Genomic DNA, 14,905 nt, shown 5'->3' with positions numbered 1-14,905 from the left:
CAGCTAGTTTAATGTTTTATGGACAGAGGTTGAAATATTACCTAAGAATGATTCTTATATCAATTTTATAGTAAATGGCAATTAAAACAATCAAATCGATCAGAAGTTTTGACTGTATCAGGATAGTCTTATTAAACAGAAACTCCCATTCTGGTGGGTACTACCATGTAATTTTTGATTAATGGACCTCAAAAAACATATGGTGCGCTTAAAGCTCCTTCTAAAGCAATGCTGTGGACCAGAAGTCATTTCTCAGACATTTAATCAACAAATATTTATTGATTCCTTCAGTTTCTTCAACTTTGTAATTTACTTTACTTTTTGTAAAAAACAATTTCATCTAGTAACTAAATCTGAATGAGGAAGGCAAATGAAGAAATACAAGGCTACTGAAAACCAGGGGAACAGCCTTCATTATGTCCACAGATGGCCAGATCAACTTCTCACCTACTAAACTAAAATTAAATTAAAAGTTCTCATCAAAGGGGAAAGAAAATGTGCAACTATGTGAGGTGATGGATCTTGAGAAAACTTATTATGGTTATCATTTTGCAATGTTGTATACCTTAATCTTATATAATGTTATATGTCAATTATAATCTCAATAAAACTGGGAAAAAATTTTTTTAAATTATCCTTCCACACCCAAACCAGCTTTATAATAACTACCATGCATTGAAAACCTACATTATGCTAGGCATGCTATAGTAACCTAATCTTAATGTTGAATTTAGACCAAAAGCTCTAGAACAGAATGACCAGAATTTGAATCCTTACATTCTACCTGTGTACCCTTGAGTGAGGTGCCTGACCGCTCTAAAGGTCATTTTCTGATCCGTAAAATGGGGATAATAACAATATCTACTTCATAAAATAAGGAGGATTAATGAGATAAAGCATATACATAAGGTTACTAGCATATTTAGAGGTATAGCCAGCACTTGATAAATGGTACCTTCTATCTTAATATAAAAATGAACCATTCAATGAATTCATTAACATTTCCTTCTCAGAAATGAGGAAATTGAAGCTCAGAGAGGCTAAATAATTTGCCCAAGTTCTATGCAACTAGTAAACAGCACATCTAGGATGAAAATCCTGGTATGACCTATACTAAAAGCTGTACTGCTTCTTACTACCTTATCTCCTTTAAATTAATGATGATTTTTTTAGGGCATTAAAAATGTAGACAGTGTTAAAAAATAAAGACCTAAAATCCCACTTGAATTAAGAGCTAACTGGGTCTGTTCAAGTTTTAAGAAAACCAAGGCTGTCCTCTGCAGTAGATGAGAGTGCCTCGTCAGGTGCCTCAATGCATAAAGACTATAAATATCAATTCTAATATCAGTTTATCATAAAATATAAATGCTCAATAATGTATTTAATATATGCACAATAAAGATTGTCATCATAAAATCATTTAGTTCTTTTTAATTAGATATTTTTTCATCTTGGCAAATAAGAATAAAAGCGGTAAATAAAGATAAATGAGACAAAGAACTAAATTAAGAACACGTCTTATCTCCTACATCGTTCTCTATCTCTGTCTGAGGACATGCTTATCGACACAGAACTAAAATTACTTATATATAAATATAACAGGTAACCAATCCTTACCTGAATGGAATACATTATAACTTTAAAGCAGTGAACTGCAAATTCATTGGGATCCCATAGTCTGTGATGATCTAAATGCCTGTAAATTAACAGTAAGAAAATTCCTTTAAGAGTTCCTTATTTTTGTTACACTTTCTCCTCTAGAACCCTCAACAATATGCAAAGCCTACCAATCAAAATAATATTATCTAAAAGAAAGTCAATGTTTCCATTTCCACAACAACTGCCAAATCCTTTCATAAAACAGTAACAATAAAAGACTAGAATATACACACACACACACACACACACATACATACATATACATATATATATGATTTTTCAATACCAACATGAGCTGGCAAGAAAGAAAAGCCCCTCAGTCCAGACTCCACAAGAAGGTGAGAATCTGGAGAGGTAAGTATACATTGAAGCCAGCAGTTGTCTTAGGCACATCTTCAGATCTCTGGTAGCTGATAGCTAGTGGTTTAAAGGGTTGTACACACAGGAGACTGGAGACAAAGTTTAGGGTCCACCCAGGAAAGGTGGCTATCAGATCAGAAACACATGCATCAATTCAAGCCTTAAAAGATGACACCTTCAATGAATCTGGGGGAATGTTCTATGTTGTAGAAGACTGTCAAAAAGCTTGTCTGTGTTGGCCTTGGCTCTGAGAAGAACCACAAAAATGAAAGTCTCTCTGAAGAATTCAACCATACACCTAGCACCCAGGCTCTCATCTTGGTTGACAGAATTCACAAGTATCATCTTGGTTGACAGAGTTCACAAGTATCTATGTGGCTCAAAAAAACTGAAGATAAGAATGTAGTTCAAAGTGGTGCCTGGATAACACTGCATCCATGCCTTCAGCAGAAGCAAAATAAAGTCTCTCATGGAGTACACACCATTAATCCAAGCCTCAAAGAATTCTCACAAATAAAGGTACAATGAATATGAGCTTAAAATTCACAGAACACACAAGGTAAAAAGCCACTAGGAATGCCAATTATCAATCAAGTTTTTAAGGACTAGGACAGTTTTATCCATGTATATATTCCCCCAAAATACCTGGTACCTTACTTGCAGAGGGCATTTAATATTTAATCAACTAATTAACTAAATAGCTAATATATAATTAACTATTTAATTAACATTTAATTAGATTAATTAACACATGATCAGGAGGTAAGTCCACTAAGTTCTACATAGAAAAGAATATGGCCCACTTCCAAGTTACTCAAGTAATCAATTATAGTTAATTCGGTAGTTTCTTTCTTTTAGACTAGCTCTCTATATTTTTAAGGCCTTAGAGATTACCTCTCGGTTAACAAGATAAAAGCTGGAATTCTGATATTAAATCAGCATGTCTGGAAAAAATAAATCTGCCTTTAGTTATATTTGACATAATTTGATTAGTTCTTAGTAGCATTTTCATAAGCTCACAGAGTCTTTAAACGGTAAATCTCAACTTTTTGGTGGTGGTAGCAGTCGGGGGTGGGGTGGGGGGAATCCTTTTGAAAACACTATAATATTTCTCTGATGCTTAATTTTGCGGTTTATAGATTCTTGTAACTAAAGCTCAACTTTGAACCCAAATATCTGCCCTAAATAAAGAATTCTGGATGTTACATTTTGACTACTTTATATATGCTATAAAGACATTATTATAGTCAGGAAGGGGAAAGGACAAGGCAAATGATTAACAAAAGAAAGACTAGCAAAAATGTCCAGAAATTACACAGAATGTTATATAAATCTATCATCTGACAACTGAGTTAGAACTCAGAGGGTTTACAAGGCTTGAGAGATAACGTCTATGTGGAGAAACTCAAGGCTCACAAATGTATTCTGCTTGGAAGGCAGCATATAAGTACCAACGAGATATTTAATATTCCTGCTCTGCTCAGTCACTGGGTATAAGATAAAATTTAGTCAGAGAAGAGAATGCGACCTAAGGCAGTCCAGCCATGGCAAAAAGAAAGCCAAGAAACAGAAGCCAGGGAATATGAGGAACTGACCAGAAGTTAATAAAATAAGATACATCATACTTGGACATTCGTTTAATATTTTACTGGATATATACATTTCAAGGTGTGAATAAAAACTCTAGTGAAATGATGCACATGACTGTATTTCCTATTTAAGGGGGAAAATCTAGCGAAGTGGTTGAACAAGTGCTCAAAGGGATGTTGTCTGACTCAATCCTGTACCCTTCCCACATTGCTGCACTGGCTCTATTAATAACTCACTCACACAGGTAAGGGTATTTGTCCTCTGCAAGTAAATTACAACAGAAGGAACACAGCACAGTCACAAGTAAGCAGGGAAACACCAACTACTTACGCAAACACTGGTCTCACAGCATTATTCATGTTCCCAAAAGTCGCTCGGCCCAGCAGTTCTCTGAAGCAGTTTTCAGCCAGCATGGCGGGGTTCTCTTCTTTGTCAGCTGCTGAAGGAGAAGGAGGAGGGCCTATGCGACTGAAAAATAAAGACAAACAAATGAATGCGAGAATTCTGACACTAGTTCTGACAGTTAAACAGAACAGATTTTTACTTCTCGGAAATATTAGAATGATATTTTCTTGTTATCCCAAAATAACTTTAGAGCTTAATTCTACTTCATGAACTCAACACCTTGAAGCTAATCACATAATCTTTCAAAATTGGAGAGCTAAATTCACTTGTGTAACTTGTTTCTAACTAATAGAATATCTTTTCTAAAGGCAAAATACTCAGTAGTTGCTATTTTGTTAACTTCCTACAACTTTGCTACATTTATAGCAAAATCCTAGTAAGAACAAGGTGCCCAAAGATCACCCAGTTTAACTGTAAGTGAGCAAAAATAAAATCAAGTAGAAAACTATGGCACAGTCTGAATAAAAAATAAAAATTTAAAAGCTAATTAGAACATTTGTATAAGTAGATGTCTTCAATAGACACTATTTGTTCATATTTTAAAACCTTATTTTAGATTCATGTATTCATGTGCAATAATAATTTCAAAAAAGCATGTATCTGTAGCATTGGGATAAAACCACGAGAAAACACAACTTCTTAGAATTTGGCAACCAATGGTATCAGCATTCCTGTATCCTATTTATGCTAATCCTGTACCTCAAGAGCTATAATTATGGGGAGTCAATTCTCAACTAGCCAGGTACCTTTAGAAGAATAAATATTTTAGACAGAAAAACTAACCTCAGCTACATTGCCAAGAACAGGAAAAATACCCAAGGTGTTAAAATATATCGTTTCACATTTTAGGTTTCCAAAGCTGGAGACAATCACATCTAAGGAATCTAGCATAAATACTTGCTGTAATTGCCATAAATTCTGATAAACATATAAGCGCTTGCAGAGTTAACCAGTTTCACCTTTTCACTTCTAGACCACTTTTATTTTGATATTGCACACATAATCATCACAATTACAAATTAAGTTAAAATTTTAGAACTACAGAATTAAATATCTTTTAAATTTGATTTGGATTTCCCTCTTTAAACTGCAAGAATCAGGGAGATCAGCATAATAAGCCAAACTGGAGAATACTGGTTCTAAAACTTGGTTGCATAGTACCTCTGTGTAAGGCAACAAATTTGGGAGGAAAGCATGCTTATGGCATTTGAAAAAAGAAAATAAAGTACAGAATTCTGAGTTCAACAGGTTACTGGGGTGGGTGGGGGGAAGAAATCAGCATACACCCCAAAACAATATTCCATGCCAAAATATCTTAGAAGAATAAATAAGATATAAATAGCCTAGTACTTCTGTTGAAAAATATATATACATTGAATAGTAGCTGCTATTATTATTATTATTTTGATTAGTACTAACTCCCTACGAAAAAGCATGCTGGATCTCTAAAGAATAACAGAAGTTCAGTTTATAATCTCTATTTCTTACACTTGGCAGCTTTAAGTAGTATTAATTCAAATAGCAATGTCGATGCCCAATAATAAGCAGAAAGTAAAGTGAAAATTTATTCTAAAAGAAATAAAAGCTTAAGTGTCTGAGTCAAAATCTGTCTGCTCAGTCTAATTTGACGACTGAAGCTGATATTTTTTCAGAAAGGATACATATTTAAACTTGCTCAAGTTTACGGGACTACTATATACATAATACTAAAGACAAACATTCTTACTCTAGCAAGCGAGCACACATACACACATATTAAAGTAACACAGCCCCAGCCCTAACATCTTTATTCAATACCTGTCAACCTCTTCTATCTTTTGCATGTTAAACAGCAGGGATGGAACAATTTTATCCATATGCTGGGGTTCCCAAATGGTAGCCCGAAGTTCATCATTAACTGTTTTGCGAACCACACCTTGAATACCTCTGATTCCAGCAATTCGGATTCTATAAAAAAGAAGAAAAAAAACTGAGTCATGAAAAAAAGCTATTTAAACAAGTCTGCTTACTTAACTAAGAGAATGGATGTCAAATAAATAGTTATCTCGAGACAATAAAAATAACATACAATAAGTCTAAGAAATAAAAATCTCAAAAATCTAAGATAGACAGAGATATGGCAGTTCCAAAAGAGGCTTACTTTTTTTTTTTAATAAATAAATTTATTTATTTATTTATTTATTTATTTATTTATTTTTGGCTGCGTTGGGTCTTCATTGCTATATGCAGGCTTTCTCTAGTTGTGGTGAGTGGGGGCTACTCTTCATTGCGGTGCACGGGCTTCTCATTGCGGTGGCTTCTCTTACTGTGAAGCACATGCCCTAGGTGCGTGGGCTCAGTACTTGTGGCTTGCGCGCTCTAGAGCGCAGGCTCAGCACTTGTGGCTTAGTTGCTCCGCAGCATGTGGGATCTTCCCGGACCAGGGCTCAAACCTGTGTCCCCTGCATTGGCAGGCGGATTCTTAACCACTGTGCCACCAGGGAAGCCCGAGGCTTACTTTTAATACCATCTTTTTACAATCAACATTTAAAGTTAAAAAAGACTTTTATAGACATATTTTGTCTGTATCAGTTTTCAATAAAAAATAATTTAATCAAAGGAATTAGGTTCTCCTACACTCTCTGACATAAATCGTACCAAAGTTTTCTTAGGTCAGTCTCCCAAGGCAATAGAAACAAAACCAAAAATAAACAAATGGGACCTAATCAAACGTATAAGCTTTTGCACAGCAAAGGAAACCATAAACAAAACAAAAAGACAACCTACGGACTGGGAGAAAATATCTGCAAATGATGCAACTAACAAGGGCTTAATTTCCAAAATATTCAAACAGCTCATACAACTCAATAATGAAAAAACAACCCAATCAAAAAACGGGCAGAAGACCTAAACAGACATTTCTCCAAAGAAGACATACAGATGGCCAACAGGCACATGAAAAGATGCTCAACATCACTAATTATTAGAGAAACGCAAATTACAAGTACAATGAGGTATCACCTCACACCAGTTAGAATGGGCATCATCAAAAAGTCTACAAATAACAAATGGTGGAGAGGCAGTGGAGAAAAGAGAACCCTCCTACACTGTTGGTGGTAATGTAAATTGGTACAGCCACTATGGAGCTCCTCAAAAAACTAAAAATAGAGCTGCCTTATAATCCAGCAATCCCACTTCTGGGCATGTGTCTGCAGAAGACTATAATTTGAAAAGATATATGCACCCTAATGTTCAATGCAGCACTATTTACAATAGCCAAGACGTGGAAACAGCCTAAATGCCCACTGACAGATGAATGGATAAAGAAGATGTGGTATATACATACCATGGAATACTCTACTCAGCCATAAAAAAGAATAAAATAATAGCATTTGCAGCAACATGGACGGACCTAGAGATTATCATACTAAGTGAACTAAGTCAGAAAAAGAAAGACAAATACCATATGATGTCACTTATACGTGGAATCTAAAATACGACACAAATGAACTTATCTACGAAACAGAAACAGACTCACAGATATAGAGAACAGACTTGTGGTTGCCAAGCTGGGTGGGGAGGGATGGATGGGGAGTTTGGGATTAACAGATGCAAACTATTGTATACAGAATGGATAAACAATGTGCTACTGTATAGCACAGGGAACTTTATTCAATATCCTGTGATAAACCATGATGGAAAGGAATATTAAAAAATGTATGTATAACTGAATCACTTGGCTGTACAGTAGAAATTAACACAACATTGTAAATCAACTACACTTCAGTAAAATTTTTTTAAAAATGAAAAAAAAAAGGTTTTCCTAAGTGGATGATAATAATTCAAACCAACGTGGACCAGATTCTCTCCCATTTCTTGCCTAGAAGTCTCAGCAGCTGAGTGAGAACAGGATTTCACTGTTCCTGAACACCCTTAATGCGTCTGCAGACTTTTCATGCACTGTTTCTCCCTGAGAACCTCTCACCTCCCTTAGTCCACCTAGATGGAAGACGAGGCTGGTTCCTTAAAAGGTATGACAAAGGAGAACTATCAAAATGCAGTGCCGATAACCTGAGCCGTATACATATACACATATACATCCGTGTGTCCTGATGTATATACATTACTGTGTGCATATGGGACTTAAAATTTATCCATATTTATCCATACTGTGAGAGAATGCTGCCTTATTCTCCCTTCCCCATTCACAGCCCTCAACTTCCTCAAGCTCTTCCTCATTCTTCTTTAAAAATAAAATCTATCAGTTCAAGGATGAGAAGAAAGGTAACTAGAAAACAGTATATAAAATCTGGGGAAGAACAATCTCGCGAGAAGAGCTAACACGGTAGCCCCTCTGCCCCGAAACACCTTCATTCTGGCCAAATTTGATTGTTATTTACCCTCCTTTTTTGTTACTACCTGAAATAGTCACCATTAGAAGTTTACTCAGCTTACCCAGCACTGTTTCCAAAAGCTGCGAATAGGGTTAGAGAATGGAAGATGTGGGGAAGGGGGTGATACTGCGTAGAAACCCATCGGGAAGTAATGCAGACATTCAGTAGTAGCAGGTGGAGCATGGGATACGGCGGTAACATGACACTGAACAGGTGAGAAAGTGAACTAGGAGGCAAATGTTGCCTTTTACAAAGCTGTGTCTTGTCCATGCTGCTTTCTACAACAAAAAGAAAGTCTTGAAAATCTCTTCTGCAGCTACCACAAGTGGGCAAGCCTAACGTTACTACAAAGGTAGTATTTGCAAGTCAAATATTTTAAGAAAATCTTAACAGTTATCAGCCCCATTTCCTACTGGCCATGCCCCCTAAGTTTTATTTGACAGTGTATTGCTAAAAAGAGGGATTTATAATAATTATCTAAGTTAGAACCTAAGAAGGAATATAAATAGTCCTGAAGAAAACCAAAAGGGCTTTTACTAAAAACGAAGCCGAAAAAAAAAATCAAGCCCTCTAAGTATCTTAAAGCATTTTAGTTTACTCATTTGTTTCACAGTGATTCAAATGAAGTGTTATTTTGGAATATCAAATGTTATATAATAAAGAATTAAGACAAAGTACCACCTTTCATTTGTGTACAGAAAATTTCAAGTTTCTTTTTTGTAAGTTGAAAAACGTTACAAAAATACGTGTTCAAAAGACAAGATTTTTCACTAGGGGTCGCTAAAACCTAAAAATCAGATACCTATGTAAAAGTTTTGAATTTTTAAAATGCATCCTTTCATAGGTACTATAACATCATAAACACTTTTCACCTACATTGGTTTATATGTGAAATTCACCACCTCAACAAAAAATTGGGAAATGCCTACGTGAACAAACTAAACAAACAAAAAAACCCCGCTATCTTCTGGATTATTTTCTGTATTTTAAAAGAAAACAAAATTGTTACAACTTTGAACAAAACGTGCCATTTTATTTAGCTAATTTTTATACCCTTTTGACCCATTAACAAGTTAATACCAGCTTCTGAGAACAGGGAACAGTTTTATAAAACATTTTTTGAATATCCTTTAGGGAGAAAAAGAGACTTTAGCAGTGATTGGGAGAAACAGGAAATTTATTATTATAAGATAGTTATAGTTATCTCTATTTTTCTATAAGGCTTTACACCCGTAATAAAGGAATAACATCAGGATCCTAAATGGCCTATAGTATACCAAGCAAAAATTATACTAACAGCATCTCAGACAGAAATAATTCTTATATCTGAAAACTATTAAATTACCGCTCAGCTTTCTTTCTCCAAGTAACTTTTACACTTGTTTTTGTTTGTGTAAAGCAACACTGTAGCTTGCATACTTAAAGCTAACTAGTTACCTTTCTGTATATTCCTTTATTTTAAAAGAAAAGTAAAAATCACAAAACATGCTCAATCTTGACTATCGACTGCTCATGACAACACTGAATTTGGGTTAGTTTCTTTCTTTTTAGGTGTATTATGGTAAAGCTCAAACTACATTTACCAGGGTCATTTTGAATTTAATTTTTAACTTTCATATACATGTCAATCTATCGATTGTGTTTGCAGATACGTATTTGATTCTAGATTATTACTAGGATGTATCTAGAAGAAATGTTTAAAAATGCCCAAATCAGTTGTCATGACAACCTCAGTCAGACAATGATCCCGTAACATACAGTCATTCATTCATTCAATTTATGTATGTATTCATTCAAAAAGTGCTTATTGAGAGCCGGTAATGTGCTCAGCAATATTCAAAGTACTAGTGATACAGCAGTCCTCAAAACAAAACCCTTGCCCTCCTGGAGTTCATCTTCCATAGAGGAGAGACAACAGACAAGGTATGAGAAGATAAAGCTTAACTGGGAGGGTTGATATTAATAAATAAAAGGTGGCTGAGGGAGGATTCTCATGATAAGGTGACATCTGAGCAGAAATCTGAACAAAGTGAGGTAAGGCCGAAAGACCACTCAGCCCAAAGGCCCTGGGGAGAAGTGTGCCTCATGGATTCAAGCAAGCGAGGAGACCCATGTACTAGATCAGAGTGAAAGGAAGAAGAAATGACAGGATCTAACACTGGGGTATGGTGAGCATTAAAGCGCATTCTGGGTTACAGTAAAGACTCTGCATTTTATTCTGACCAAGTTAGGAAACCACTCTCAATTTTGCTGCTCTAGTCAGTTCTTCTAACAGCAACGAAATTTGTACCTCAGGAATAAAGCATATATATTCCCATCTCCTTTGGTGATCATTATGTAATATATAAACACAATATTCATCAATAAATAACTCCAAGACTATAAACCATAAAACAATACATACTCTGTTCGTGTTTCTGGATCACTGTCACAGGAGTGACACATGGCACTGAAGCGAGATACAAAAAAATCATAACGTCTATGATAGGACGGTGTGTCTTCTTCAATATTTGCAAATTTGACAAACTAAAAAAATAATAAGATGTATTATCACCTTTTTGACAGTGTGGAACAAACACATTTACTTTCATTCATTATTTGTTACATCGACAAGAAATATCCAAGTAAAAAGCAAACGAAATATGAAATATCATAAATGCCACATATATACGAAAGGAAGTTTTTGATAATGAACTTTACCTAATCAAGAATATAGCGTTATAAACATCAAATATAACTTTGTGATGCAGTCTCTTTTGAGTGAGCCCACTCTCCCAAGAGCTCTCATTCTAAAGCCCTTCTGCATTTCCTGGATGCTGACGGTGTTTCCATGACAACCTCAGTCAGGCCCAAACCTTCAGGGAATTTTATTTCTTAAATCTCGGGTAGGAAATCTTGACAGTTGTTACATAACACATAAATGAATAATATTTATACAAATGAGACGGGACAAGAAAAAAGGGCCCTAAACTGAAGAGAACCAACTCAATATAGAAGAAAAAATACTGAGATGATAAAATTTATTCTACCTCTTTTCTGAAGATTAAAAAAAGAGAGAGATCCATATGTTTAGGAAATCTTAAATATCTACATGAGTCACAGGCCTAGCCATATGAGTCCTTAATATGTATTCTTCTTTTCTTATTTGCTTTCTCATTTATTCAGTAATTTATTACTTCTAAAATAGCCTAAAGCTGTCCTGGAAACAAAACTAAAGTAAGCATAGAATAAATTTGAAAAAATAAAATTATGATACTAAAAGTATTTTAAATTAATTCAGCCAGAGCCAAGTCATCTGTTTTAAATTATAATTTCATGATTCATATTATCTAGAAAAAGACCACAAATACCAGACCTGGTAGAGATGAAACTGACATTCATTACCTACTCTGTACCATATTCTGTACTAGGTATTTTCACGTGAGTTCTTATTTAATCATTCCTACAATCCTGTAAAGAATGTGTCATCATCCCCATTTTACAGACAGGAACACTGAAATTCAGAAGTTAAATTGCTTGCCCAAAATGACACTGTGAGTAAATGGTGAAACTGGCATTACAGTTCAGGGGTTTGATTCCAATTTTCAAGATTCCCATACTACACACTGACCATATGAAGAGTTTCAGAAAATATTAAGCCAAATATTTGTATTTTTCATAAAAAGAAACTTTGAATGACACCAGGAAATGCTCAAAAAATGTGAATGATAAAAACACATACAAGTGTATATACAATATGTTCCCCATTTTCTAAAATATATTTAAAAAAAAAATTAAAATAGTAAAGGACTACTTCTGGATACTGAAATTACAGGTATCTTTAACTTGTTTACTCTTTCATATTTTCTTGCATTTTCCAAACTTGCTACCAAAAATCACATATTAAATTAGAAAAAAATTAATCAGAAATTTTAAAATTTGGCCATTAAAATGTTAAATTGTTCTAGAAATTTTTTAGGAGAAACTTTATTCTCTTTTCACTTATTGAAAGTCACAAATACTCAAGTACAATCTGAGTGATCATTTACAGAAGCGTCTCCTATCACCCTTTGGCATAAAGAACAGGATAAAACATGTGTGGCTATGTTCCAGGGAAGTGCATAAAATATTATCTTCCTTCCCAATTTTATGGAAAAGCTCTTCTAATTCCTGTAACTCTGGGAGCTCTCTAACAAATTCTAAACCTATACACCCTGTGCTAAGAAAAATCAATAAAAAGAAAGGTATTATCATTATAGACTTCTTATCATACGTAGGAGTGGGAAAAAATGAGACAGTATGGCGCAGAGATTAGGAATGCATTCTGTTAGAGGGCTCTGGATTTGGATCCTGGATTTACTAACAAAATATGTGACCCGTGAAATGGAATATTTAACTTACAGGGCTGTTGAGAAGTTCAAATGAGAACCAAACAAAAGTTAGCACAAGGCCTTGCTACTTTCTCCCCCTCTCAGCTCGGTGCTCTGTGATGACCCAGATAGGTGTGGGAGTGGGAGGGAGGTCCAAGAGGGAGGGGATATATGTATACATATAGCTGATTCACTTCGTCGTACAGCAGAAACTAACACAACATTGTAGAGCAATTATGCTCCAATAAAAAAAAATTTAAGTGAAGAGCTAGATATGTTTTAAAAGGTACAACAAAAGGCAGCAGCACTGTGGTCTTAGATGTAGTTTCTCACAGTAAGCACTATTAAATTTTCGACCCAATAAACTTTGTCGTGGGGACTGTCCTGTGCATTACGTATAGCATGTTTAGCAGCACGCCCAGCATCCTAGAAGGCACTAGCACTCCCCCAACCCCAGGTGTGAAAAATCAAAAACGTCTCCAGACACTGCCAAACGTCCAGTGAGGGTTAGTGAGGGGGGAGAACTGTCCCTGGTTGAGAATCACTGCTTTAGTGTAGTGAATGGTTTAAATGACTGGGCCCTATGGACAACTGTCAACAATAGTTAAAGAAAAGGTAAAGATTAGCAATAGGCTTCAGAAAAGTGAGATGGATCAATTGAATACAAGAGGAAGAAAAAAAGGAAAGTAACCTCTGCTTTTCCTAGATTTTAATCCACAAAAATGACAGTGTATTTATATAACACAAGCTTTGGAGTAGGAATGGCCTAGCACTAAATCCCTGTTATATAACACTATTATTTCATTATGTCTTTGGACATGTTATTTAGCTTCAATTCCTCATCTGTAAAATGGGAATAATACTTCTAAGCTTGAAGGTTTTTTGTGAGAATTAAATGACATAATGTATATGAAGTATCTAACATATACTATATTATTTCTTTTAAAAAACATGAACCAATGTTGCAGAGTGTTAACATTTATTGCTATTATGTATTATTATTTATAACAATAATTATGTATTATCATTTATTGATATATTAACTACTTAACAATTTTCTTGCCTGAATCTGTGTTTATGCGGGTATGCTATATTATTCTCTATACTTTTCTATATTTGAAATAGCTCACAATTTTAAAAAAGGGTAAAAACACAAAGTACCTAGCACAATTTCTAAAACAAAGGAGAACCTGAATAAATCCTGTACTGTTATACTGAGTCAGCATCAGCACAAAGTGGCAAATGTCAACAAATTAAAATAAAATGTACAAAGACCACTAATAAATACAAAGGGACTAAATCAGTACCAGTCACGTTTGACAGCTTAGCACCACTAAGAAATTAAAATCAGACTTCCAGGGAATACTATATAAATAATGTTGGCCAAGATAATACAGCATTTCATTTAATACAATTCATTCAAGTCAAAGTAGGCAACTGGAGAATTTTGTCTTTTTCCCAAATGAGTCATTAAAGGAATTCTAATGGCATTGCTGGCTTGAAGTAAAGAAACGTCTGGAGATTTACACTGAAACTCCTTCCCCCACAACCATTAAAACACTTCCCCTAATATATAGGATGGATAAACAACAAGGTCCTACTGTATAGCACAGGGAACTATATTCAATATCCTGTGATAAACCGTAATGGAAAAGAATATGAAAAAGAACATATATATATATATATGTATCTATAACTCAGTCCTTTGCTGTACAGCAGAAATTAACACAACATTGTAAATCAACTATACTTCAATAAAATTTTTTTTTTAATTTCCCCTAAACTTTCCTCACCTAAATGTAAAGGAAATAGGAGAAGCATAAGCAGCTATGTTGCCAGAAATGGAGCCTGTCACACCACCTAACTGCACTTGGAAATAGCCAGTATTTTCCCTCTGAAACAAATGGACAAAATCATATTAAGGGCTTTTTAATGAGGATTTTATTTACATACTCTTGCTTCAAAAAAAGAAAAACATTATATTACTACCAACAATAACTAACAGTGCCAAACACTGCTCTAAGAACTTTATTTGTATTAACTCATATCACACAACAGGAGTACCAAGATCAGTACTATTATTATCTTCATTTCACAGATGAAAAACTAAGGCAAGGAGAGGTTAAATAACTTGCCCAAGATACACAGCTAGAAAGTGTCACAGGCATA

At 34.7% G+C, this 14,905-nt stretch overlaps 1 protein-coding gene across 6 annotated transcripts in view; it reads right to left on the bottom strand.

Moving 5' to 3' along the window:
* Positions 1–14,905, bottom strand: part of EFR3A (EFR3 homolog A) — a 101,483-nt gene that overhangs the window by 47,781 nt on the left and 38,797 nt on the right. For all 6 annotated transcript variants that reach the window (XR_009536563.1, XR_009536562.1, XM_060128523.1 and 3 more), the window contains exons 5-8: positions 10,792–10,913; positions 5,812–5,961; positions 3,940–4,077; positions 1,618–1,696 (exon numbers count right to left, since the gene is read on the bottom strand). Coding sequence is in view for 4 of the 6 variants with exons in the window: in XM_060128523.1 (XP_059984506.1) it covers positions 1,618–1,696; positions 3,940–4,077; positions 5,812–5,961; positions 10,792–10,913 (489 nt within the window). In the remaining 2 variants the exon portion in view is untranslated. The remainder of the gene's footprint in view (positions 1–1,617; positions 1,697–3,939; positions 4,078–5,811; positions 5,962–10,791; positions 10,914–14,905) is intronic.

Source organism: Lagenorhynchus albirostris, chromosome 17, assembly GCF_949774975.1.
Source record: "Lagenorhynchus albirostris chromosome 17, mLagAlb1.1, whole genome shotgun sequence".
NCBI lineage: Eukaryota > Metazoa > Chordata > Mammalia > Artiodactyla > Delphinidae > Lagenorhynchus > Lagenorhynchus albirostris.
This window is presented reverse-complemented; position numbering and strand designations above follow the sequence as displayed.